Source organism: Rhipicephalus sanguineus, chromosome 6 (assembly GCF_013339695.2).
Source record: "Rhipicephalus sanguineus isolate Rsan-2018 chromosome 6, BIME_Rsan_1.4, whole genome shotgun sequence".
Taxonomy (NCBI): domain Eukaryota; kingdom Metazoa; phylum Arthropoda; class Arachnida; order Ixodida; family Ixodidae; genus Rhipicephalus; species Rhipicephalus sanguineus.
Window position 1 is genome coordinate 161033813 of NC_051181.1, and position 11164 is coordinate 161044976.

The window sequence follows — 11164 nt, forward strand, 5'->3', positions numbered from 1 at the left end:
ATAAGACATGCCTGCTAGCGTACCATTTCACCAATAAAGGGGTAAGCGAGCACAATAAACCGTAACAAAGGTCTACTGACACATTTGTAATCTAATCGGCTTCCATCGCTGATATAAGGAGCAGGGCATCACATACAAGCGACGCATTAGCGCCATTTGCAACGATTTCCGCAACAAGGTGTGGGTTCGATCTAGTTGGTACTCTATGATCAACACTTCTTGCGCAAGATTTCTTAGACAACGGACGAAACAGGCACGGACGGGCGCAGTCTTCCAACTGAACTTATTATCGAAATGTGACATATATAAATATAAGTATGACAAAACAAAAAAAATTACACCATCTTTCGCTAAAGGGAACCATGTGTGGATGCGAAGCAGCGCCGCTCGACGTTTCGATTCGGCTTCGCGTTGCCGCACCGCCTCGAGATCCACCTCTCGACGTTTTCATTCGGCTACCCGAGCCCGGAGTTCAGGGTCCGCTTGCCGCCGTTCACGTTTCCTTTCGGCTTCGCGAGCCCGAAGTTCGGGATCGCCACGTCACCGCTCCCGTTTCGCGGCAGCGGCCTGAGCGCTCATCGCGGCGCTGCACAGGAGAGAGAATGAGGCGCGCGCGCTCCGCCGTTTTCATACCGCGGAACTACCGTGGCGCCCCCAGCGGAGTATGCAGCTGTCGCACCAACTCTCGTTCGCGCCGCTCCGTAGAGTAGAGGATTCCTAGAGGAGAGAGGGGGAGGGGACGCGCATGCGCAGTGGAGGGTGAACGTGCGCGCCACTCCGTAGAGTAGAGGATTCCTAGAGGAGAGAGGGGGGAGCGTAGGAGAGGAAAGAGGGGCAGGGGACGCGCATGCGCAGTGGAAGGGTGGACGTGCGCGCCGCTTCGTAGAGTAGAGGATTCTTAGAGGAGAGAGGGGGGTAGTGTGGGGTGGACGCCGCGGGAAGGAGGGAGGGACACAGCCCCCGCCATAAGCTGCTTCGCATGTAAAACACCAAAGGCACAGGTGCTCAGTGTGTCAGCGCGCATCAGCTAATCACTTCCCCAGATGACATCCGTTTCATTGACAGAGAAAGAAATGGCCTTCTTGGAAGGAGCACTACATCAGGGGGAGTGATTAGCTGATGCGCGCTGACACACTGCGCATCTGTGCCTTTGGTGTTTTTGTTTTGTCATACTTATATTTCTATATGTCATACTCATAATTATATATCTCACATTTTGACAATGAATTCAGTTGGAAGTTTGCGCCCGTCCGTGTCTGTTTCATCCGTTGTCTAAGAATTTTGCGCAAGAAGTATTGATTTCCGTAATTTGAGACAGTAATAATAATAATAATAATAATAATAATAATAATAATAATAATAATAATAATAATAATAATAATAATAATAGTCAGTCAGTCAAGAACTTTATTCATCGGTCCTGAGGAGTTTAATAATAATAATATCTGTAGTTTAACGTCCCAAAACCACGACACGATTATAAGAGACGCCGTAGTGGAGGGCTCCGGAAATTTCGACCACCTGGGGTTCTGTAACGTGCACCCTAATCTAAGTACAAGGGCCTCAAACATTTACGCCTCCATCGAAAATGCAGACGCCGCGGTCAGGATTCGATCCCGCAACCTTCGGGTCAGCAGTCGAGCGCCATAACCACTAGACCACTGTGGCGGGGCAATTTGAGACAATAAGCTTGCGTCAATTCTCGAGATCATATTCCTCAAGAGGATACCTAAAAGTCCAAAGAAATCATCGCGGTTTTATACATTTATTTCAGGAAAATCATCGTTAAATCAGGTTTGGTGGCAAGCATAGGTAGGCAAAAAAAAAGCAAGTGGAGCTCACTCGTACTCACTCAAGAAATATATTTTAAACATAGGGCTCACCCGGACTCACAATAATTTTTCTCACCAGCATTCACTCGGACTCAGACTCACTAAACTTTTTTTCTCAACCGGACTCACTTGGGCGCGAAACTATTATTCACTAGGGCTCACTCAGGCTAACAGCTCGATCTGAGTCTGAGTGAGTAATCGATTCATGAGTGAATTTGGTGACCTATAGTGTGACAAGTTAGCTTCGTTAATTCCGGTTGATGACAGAATTGAACCGTATGGGCAGCTGCAAGGGAATGGAAATTTCTTCGTTAAATCGAACTCTTCGTAAATTCGGGTTTCGTTAGACCATGTTTGAACTATATCTGTATTGACGTACCAGGCCACTAAAGCGGTTTGGTATTTGTTACCAGATCACGCCACAAAACTCAATCTTGGCCATGCCCCACCGTTATGGAACGCCCCTTTAAAAGCCTCTCCGAGTTCACCTTCGCGTATGGGACCGAAACCGTGCACTAGGCAAGTGTTCCACACGCTATACTGAAGCTGCTTACTACAAGAGCTGCTGTCGCAACATGCTGCTCTAGGCCGTCTCAAGAGAAAGTTAGCACTCGGCAAGGCCTTCGTGTACTTGGAACACGAAAACTAATTTTGGCTGCGATGGCGTGCTAGCATCGCATCCGTGGTGTTCTCCCATCCTGAGTCGCCCTTTAAATGAAAGTGCACCTGTGCGTAGGAAGCGTTGCGGACTCCCGTTGCAGCGAGGTAATTCTCGGGGAACGAATGCAGCGCATCTCTTGCTGTTCTGTCGACGGAGTAACGATGAAAATCTACGCAGCGCATAAGATGTCTCGCTGCTTGCCTGGAGCGATCTCCCCAAGTGAATGTCACGTATTGCGCTCGAAAAGAACGTATGCGCTGCCCCATTCCCTCGTCAAAACGTGCTTTCCAAAAAGTTCTGAAGAGAGAACTCAAGATAACCTCTGCTAGTTCGAACTACGTTTTAGTAGTTAAAACTAGCAGCATAAATAAACATAATCGTGAGCGTTTTTGCTTCGTTCTGTGGTGTTCGCGTCCTCGAGAATTTCAGTTTCATTAGACAAAGTTCATCTAATTTCGAGTGAACTTGCTAAACATTACACGCTTGTATTTTCAAGCCATAACTATAGTGTTCTGCGAGCTTCATTGCTGATTATGCTGTGCCCTGAGTCAAAATTGAAACGAAAAGAAACGCAAAACAGGACTCTCTAGATATGCAGTTGATCCTAAAAAAAGTCAGTTTCCCATCAAGGGCGAAGCAATGAATGCGATAGAAACAAATTGGAATGGTATAAGAAAGTACGCCGCTTTAGCATGCGACCTGGCGTAACTGGGCAAAACGCTGGCGTAGGGAAACGCGTCCGCTGCAGCGAGTGAAATGAATTTCGTTCCGTCGTCGCTGCAACGCAAAGTAAGCGGTAAGAACACAGCACGTACAAAGGTATGAGTTGCCTGCTTGTCTCTGTCAAGATGGACGCGCGCTACCGCGCCAGCCTCCTCCCCCCCCCCCTCTCCGTGTCGCCCAATGGCTCTTTCGTGCCACGGAAGACAGCCGGCGTAAATCCCATCCACTTGAGCCGCGACTATCGCCTGCCCTCGCACGCTTTCATTCGCAGTTAGAAAATGAGACGCGCGGGCGGTGCTATCACCCTTGGACTTAATGCGGAACCTCACGCCGACGGCCTGGAGTATTCATAAAACCTAAACCGAAAAGTAATGAAAAGCAACAAAATAATAAAGAAATAAATGAGAAAGAAAAGAAAGAAAATGCATTAGAACTACGGCGCTGGCAGCCGATACATTAGACTAAAATATCATTTTTTTTTTTGCGTTCAATCTTCATCTAACAATAGTGTTGCCTGCCAGTTTTCATCTAAAAGGAATGTATTGGACAGTGGGTACTATTGTGAATGTTGCGAGACAAAGATGCGAGACAGAAAGCGACAACTTGTCATTTTTACGGACACAGACTGGTAATGGCAGAATCGTGCACATATCACAAGTACGTTTGATGCAGTCGCCAGTAACCAATTTTCACTGTTTAGAGATTAGCCCATTTTCGCAAACCACTGAACCCCCAAAAGAATAATGCCTTACACCTCGGAGCTATGCCACAATCAAAACAGTGCGTACATGTACGGACGTCTGTTTCAGGAAGTTCTGTCCTAGCGGCCGTTGAACGCCTCCTTGTGTAAAGAGATTACACTTTTGGTTTATTTCGAACGTATTTCCTCGAAACCAGAACACCGGTTAGAAAAATTGGCCGCGTATCTGCGTGCTTCGCTGCAAATGTCGTGTAAAGACGATAGAAGAGGCGCTGTGTGAGATATGGACGCCATCTGGCAATACGTCGGGAAACATGAGTGCTGTGTTGCGTGCTGGTAGTCCCGGCGCAGCAGCAGGCGAAGACCGGCGGTGACCAACGCGACCGGCGGGGACGCCAGCCAGCCCGAAAACGCGGTTTGGCGCGAAGCGCTGAAGCAGAGAAACGTCCGCACTCGACGAGTACTCTCCACACACTCTTTTATTTACACGTCGCCTGGGTAAAACAGGAACGCCAGAGCGGCGCCCACAACCGGCAGCCTGAAGGCCGCCCACGACGCTGCTTTTTCATTTTTTAAATATTTTTTTCACCTTCTTGGCCTTCTCAAAACTAGTTTTTCAACACCAACCCATGGAATTCCTACAGTTCAATACAGAACCGAAACCGAAACACAACAATGAGCTCGTGCGAAGGGCACGGAGGAAGGCAAATTTCAGCGCAGTCGCATTTTCAGCTTTGTTGAAACAGCGCTCACTAGACGACGACGAAGTAAAAGAAGGCACAGGACAGGCAGCGCCTGTCCTGTGCCTTCTTTTACTTCGTCGTCGTCTAGTGAGCGCTGTTTCAACAAAGATGAACGCATACCAACTCGCTCAAGCTTCCATTCTTATGCATTTTCAGCGCAGCTTAAGAAACTAGGGTCCTTAAAATTACGTATGTATGCATTTTCGATTAAAGGAACACGCCACCTAATACTTACCTAGTGATGTTGCACCTCAGATATGCATGATATTTACTTTTTGATCAACAACGTTCACAAGTATAAACAGCCATACCAGTTCAAGACGGCTGGCCCTTGGGCAAGTGGTTCAACTTTGGCCGAGTGGCTGAATCGAGGGACGTGCCGACAAACAGAAAGACAGACAGACAGAAAGACAGACCAAAATTTCTGCGTTTAAGTTCCCCAAGAAAGACTATCGTCTTTAAAATAGGAGCCTGCCATGCCGAGATAGTTAGCCTCACGCGTCGGTCCCTGCATGCCATGAAAACGTTGGACACTATTGTTCCGTAACAATAGCTTTCTGTAGCAAGCAAGTGCTCGCGCTTTTCTCTTTTTCTCGCGGCGCTCCGACATTCGGCTTTTATTTACTAGATACTGGTTTTCGCTCGTTCATGTGGAATTTTTCCCGCTCTACACCGGTGTTCCGTAATACAACGAAATCCGAATGTTGCGGAAGCTAGGTTGACATCTTTTTTAAGGCTCTTCCGCCTAAGCGGATGATGGAACTTTAAGGAGATCAGGCTGACGGAGGAAAAAAAAAAAAACTGGTAAAGTGCACATGTCTTCTCACTAATACTGTACATTGCGGGGGAAAGCACTTTCGGAACACATAATAATATGACTGAGACATGCAACGTGTGTTTTGCTAAAGGAAATTCATAGAACAGAGGAATCGCGAAACATTCTTTTAATGCAGAAAAATTCCTGACCGCATCATTCCTACTGCAATGTAATCGACCACTGGGTATTAAGTGGGTATCAAGTGGGTATTACGGGGTCATTAAGTGTTAATATTTTTGCAGTTAAGCACAGAAATAGCAATCGTCCTAACCTCTCGATGATCGCTTCTCTAGAGACAAAGACTAGCATAAAACAGCGTCAAGGTTCCACACGGCAGCCGTTAATAACAAAACAGACATATAACACATTGCCGCATCAAGGAGTAAACACTATTCGGGCACTGCATGTCTTTCGATGTAGACGCTTAGCCAGAAATTTTTGTCGGTGGGGTGTGGAGAGGGGGGAGTTCCGACCCCCCTTTATGTAAATTATTCGTATGCTTTTATGTGTCTCGCATTATAAGTGTACAGAATGTAAAATTTCTGGAGGGGCGGTTTTTCATAATGTGTAGAGGAACTTCAAAAGTGATTCTAGACAAACAAACATAGCCAATTTCTTTAAGTTCATTTCCATCACATAGAAAGGCGCAAAGTTACCTCAGGTTTTCTTTGCTATGCACTGTTCAATTTAGTCCATAATTTGCCAGTGTAGCGGTCACATTGCTCGTGCCTTTCAATTTCATTATAAAGAAGAATACATGTGCCCAAGTATTGACAGTGCATAAACACTGTATTTCTCTGCAAGATGCATAGGCATCAAACAAGGACAGAATAAACGGGTATAATTTTACTCTCCTTTGCATCGAATGAGAAACGTAATACATGCCATTCTATGACTGGGCTGCTTTTTCTTTTGTTTCGCAGGTTCATTAAATATAGCAGCGCTGTGATTTGAAAAAACTACTGAATGTTGCCTGTGAATACCAGGCTATACGGAACGACAATGCCGTTCTGTAGTGTAGCGCCGAAGCTAGTATTCTGAAGTATCGCACGACGCTACGAATCGCGTAGTTCCGATTCAGTGCGTTTATCGACGCGCGGCGCTGTGCCATTGTGCAGCACCTTCCACGCCTCGTGCATGTCGTCCGCGCTCAAGTGGTGGCTCGCTATGGCGTCCCTTACACCACACGGAAAATTGCTCGAGCCCGCACCACGAGTGGTGGAGAACGCCTGCACGTTCACGAGCCTTAGAGGTGCGACGCGGTCCTGAGCGGCGCTCCAGAAGAGGTGTTCGACGCTGGTGAAGCCCCCGTGTGTGGACCGGTTCAGGAGCTGGGGCACCGCATCGCCGCTCATTGCATAGCCGCAAGCTACGCAGATGTTGTCCCTAATGAATGTCAGCTTGTGGCCGTTCCACACAGAAGGTTTGCGGTAGATGTGGGCGTAGACGACAGAGGTACGAAGTTGCGCGGCTCCGAGGGTCTCACGTAGCCGTCGCATGTTTACGAAGGAGTCGTCGGAAACCTTGACGACGTAGCTCGCTTGCGGACATGCCAGAAACGCCCACTTGAGCATGATGGCGTTGAGCGGCAGAGAAGCGCTGAAGGTGCCAGGGAAGGAACCCTGGACAATGTCTTGGTGCAAAGCCGCTTCTGTGGCTATTTTGACCTGTGTCTGGTGCTGAAGCGGTGAGGAGCTGGGCCTGCCCATGGCGAATAGTACGAGGGCGTCCCCACTGACATCGCCACTGTGTAAAGGAATGCTGGCATCCCTGCCCCACGTCGCTCTTATGGCGGACCTAGACCACAGAGAAAATAGTTTTGATGCCCTTACATATGCTTATCAGTACGCCTAACTTGCGGCGAATGGTCTCAGCGCAATTCGAGTTAATCATATGAATTGACAACATGATCACCCTAACAAGGTGAACGCCAGCCTATATATAGCACAACGTAAGTACAAAGAAACACATACATGAAGGTTCTACGTTATCGCAGTGCAATAATATTTTCACAGCAGTGCAAGCAAATGAGAACGTCAAGGTTTTTAATGCTTGTCTCTCACATTGCGGCTCGTTTTACCTTGCCAGAAGTCTGGTCCCCAATTCTAAAAGTTCATGAATTACCAGGTGTGCAGCTGGCTTCCGCCGTCATGTGTTACAAAGAGTGTAACATGCTGTCGAACTTTTTTTTTCGTTCATCGACGGAGAGTGGGACGGGACAGGGGTTAATCCCCTCTTCCCCCCGCCTCGCCCGGACTTTTAATAAAGTATATTCACTCACTCAACTACAAGCTCAACCTCTTCCAATGCACACCTCGAGGCAAAGGATCACACTTTAAGATGCAATTAAAACATACAAGTAATGACTGCTATAGCTTCCTTAGCTTCACTGTATGTTGGTTTCATTAGCTTGTACATAACAAAAGAAACGAGCCCTCGATCAGTCCCCCTCTTTCGTTCAGGATAGCATTTGTGCCTTGAGCTGCAGTGACCGGTAAGTCGCACCTGTGCTCGAAGTGGTGCGGCGCCGAGTGCACAACCACAAGGAAGCTCTCCTGAGGGGCGCTGCTGTTGTCTCCACCAAACGCCTTGGCACAGGCGCCTTCGGGCGGCTGAATGAGCAGTTTGGCGGATGCCGGTGCCATCCGGTAGGCGCCATTACGGGACCACCGGAATGGCGCATTGAAAGCGGAGCTTTCAACCGCGTAGCCCGGGTACACCTCGCCGCTCACGCGTCGGTCTCGGAAGTAAATGACCACCGTCATGACGACGGCCGCCAGCGAACAGGTGCAGCTGAGAGTCCATACCCAGTTGCACTTTGTCCTCTTGCCCTGTCAGGAAGCGACGCCCGGGTGCGTTACTTAACCATGTATACTCGTGGGCAATATTTTTGATTGATTTCAGACGCGGCCAGGACGCGAATACTTCACGCGGCACATTGCCTACGCTATATACTGCGCTGAATTTTAAGTCACGTGCTGCTACGAGGTACGCGGTAGTAAGCTAACAAGAAATACGTTACAGCAATGAATAACAAGACATCAGATAATGTGTTTAAAGCATGACATCAAGGCACAGTGCGAGAATTATATTGTTTTAGCATTGAGGAATTGCCTTTAAAGAGCGCACACAGTCGTGGAGCGGTCTTATAGAAGGAGTATTACACATATATAGCCTTTGTGTGCTCAACTTCAGAGTAGAGACTACGAAAACGAGTGGCAGCACTTAGCCGATAGCATCATATATATCCGGCGTCTGTCTCAAAGTATTTGCAGGTTAGAGAAGAATTCAGTATTGCAGCAAATGACACGCTGCACGACGTGCGTATCGTATGAGTCTAAGGTGTGCATGGTTTTGTTCAATGGAATCCATATGTCTCCGCATCAAACATACAGGAGAAACCTCAGTTCTTTTCTCCTCGTTCAGTAGTAGCGTCCTGCAATAGGAAACAAAGAATAGCGGCGCAACGCATTCTAATACTCAGGCGAGGAAAACACTGAGACCGCGCTTTTTTTTTTCGAGGCTTAAGGTGCGGCCTTTCAGCACCAGAGTGAGAAAAGGCAAGCCCGCAAGGTATTTAGCTACTCTACCCGCGGTACTTGTGCAGTGCCAAGACATAGAGATTCAGGTTCGCTTCGAAACGGACACCATCGTGAAAGACGGCACTGGCACGTCTTCTTGGTATTGTGGGCTGCTGTAGCTTTTCATGGTGGTAGTAGAGCTGCTTTTGAGATTCGGTGGCGTCCGTTCGGCGCAGAAAAAGCAACATTGAATGAAAATCGAGACGAAAGGTCGGTGTCGTGCTCTTTTATGGCTTGGAAATAACGCAAGAAGAGAAAAGAAATGGAGGCAGCAAAAAAAAAAAAAAACTGGCTGCAAACAAATCATTCGACAGCATGCACAGTGATAGCTGCATGACACGACAATACCTCAAGGACGGCGCGATGGCAAGTTGTGGTTTGTACATGCTACGCTATCTATCTCAAGCCTCATTACATTACACAATCCACTGCCAGTAAAGAAACAATCAATACTTACAGAGGCACAGCAACATTGTGGCATTTCGTGGCGTCATTCATGCATCGAGACCGACCTGGTGTGTCAAACAATAATAATAATGATGATAGCATTAGTTTTAAAACGCTGGGTACCTTCGCTATGATGAAACTATATTTACTCATATGATAAATACACGACGTGAATAAAAGAGAGTGGTCTTTGTAGTAGCATGCAGAAATGTCTCCGACAAATTCCTGCAGATGTTCCCATTATCGCGCGAGCTGCAATGGAATGTCACCTCGTTTTCTTCGAGAATTTATGCCTTCCAATAATTCAGCAATATCAGGAGAGTGCTAGACCGATCGCCTCATAGCAGGCATGGACGTCATTCTCATATGAAAATATAAAGAAGCTACTGGTAGTTTCCACGCCGAATGACACAGTGTCAGAGTGCCGCGACCGTGTCAGCGCACATAACTGTAGACGTCGTTACCATAACTCTTGGCTCAAGGAAATGAGTGCCATAAGTCAAGTAAGGCCGTTCTATCGAAAGCAATGACAAATAGAGGATGCGTCAGTGCTTGGAAGCAGTTGCGCTATGCTCGGACGAACTTACCACCACTGAAGCGATACTTCTCTCCACCCTGAAGTACCGATGCTGTAGGCGGTGGGGTAACACACATCCTATGGCGTGGTATTAAAGAAAAAAAATGTTCCTATGTGTGCTGGTGCTACCACAGGAGAAAGTGCAGGCAAGTAAAGTCCAGAATGTTGTCAATTTTAGTTCTCTTTATTCCTTAAAATTTCACAATTTTAAGTCCATCTGTTATTTAACAACACAAACCGGTTATCGACACGAAGTTGGAGGGGCACCTAATAAGGATAAATCAGTTCTAGATAACGACAAGGCGCGCGTTATGACAAAAGCGCAAGGACATACCTTTAGCGCCAGTGGTAGCGTGGCTGGGTAGTTACATCCGAGTGCACGCAATGCTTGCTAACTTCTGCAATGCGAAATCCTACTGCAGTCTTATCACCATCGGCTATGATTTCATGAATTCAGACGGCTTACTGGACACAGAGTAGGTCACGCTACAAAGGGCAGCAACTGTATAAAAAGCAGCGATTGGGGGATAGCACCGACGGAAGTCCTCGGAAACGTTGTACCCCCTACTGTGCGTGTCGAGCCGATGTAGCCGGTGACGACTTCCGTTTGCAATCAGTCTGTCTAACGCTGGCCCATCACCACAGCGGAAATGGTCTCGACAGTTCCGCAATCTCTTTTTTTGTTGTTGTTGTCCAGAAGGTTTGATGGGCTGGGAACGGCCGGTAGACCACGGAGCACATTCTGAATGCCTACGTCCTAGAACAACGTGTCATCTGCTGGTAAGGCCACCAACATCAGCAAAACTCTAATGAATCTTGCTATGATTTAAGGCGTGATTAATGAAGATTGGTAATGCACACTGAAAAAGAACAAAACAAGGACGTGATTACAGTAGGCACAATTGAATCATGCGTAAATAAATGCATATGTGCCTGCTTGCGTGTGTGTGGGGGGTGGGGGGTGCGAAACGTGGAGCCCCTTTCATGTTCCGTCCCTAGTTCTTACAACGTGCAAGACGCACAAAATGTACAATCACCAACGACAATGCGCGTGCACACGCACACAATTTCTGGAGCGGAATT

At 47.4% G+C, this 11164-nt stretch overlaps 1 protein-coding gene across 1 annotated transcript; it reads right to left on the bottom strand.

The window, feature by feature from the left end:
* Positions 1-6310: 6310 nt before the first annotated feature.
* On the bottom strand, positions 6311-9570 carry LOC119395532 (beta-1,3-galactosyltransferase 5). The gene is made up of 3 exons (XM_037662517.2): positions 9515-9570; positions 7982-8307; positions 6311-7273 (listed from the first exon to the last, which is right to left on the bottom strand). The coding sequence occupies exons 1-3, from the start codon at positions 9536-9538 to the stop codon at positions 6532-6534; spliced, it is 1092 nt and encodes a 363-aa protein (XP_037518445.2). The 5' UTR covers positions 9539-9570; the 3' UTR covers positions 6311-6531.
* Between the last annotated feature and the right edge of the window lie 1594 nt (positions 9571-11164).

What these genes read in the sequence shown, in the direction of transcription:
- LOC119395532 (XM_037662517.2), bottom strand. Translation starts at nt 9,538, where the DNA reads ATGCCACAATGTTGCTGTGCCTCT. An exon ending in CACAATGTTGCTGTGCCTCT is followed by an intron (nt 8,308 to 9,514) that starts GTAAGTATTGAT and finishes GCTTCCTGACAG; the next exon opens with GGCAAGAGGACAAAGTGCAA. An exon ending in CCGCACCACTTCGAGCACAG is followed by an intron (nt 7,274 to 7,981) that starts GTGCGACTTACC and finishes TCTGTGGTCTAG; the next exon opens with GTCCGCCATAAGAGCGACGT.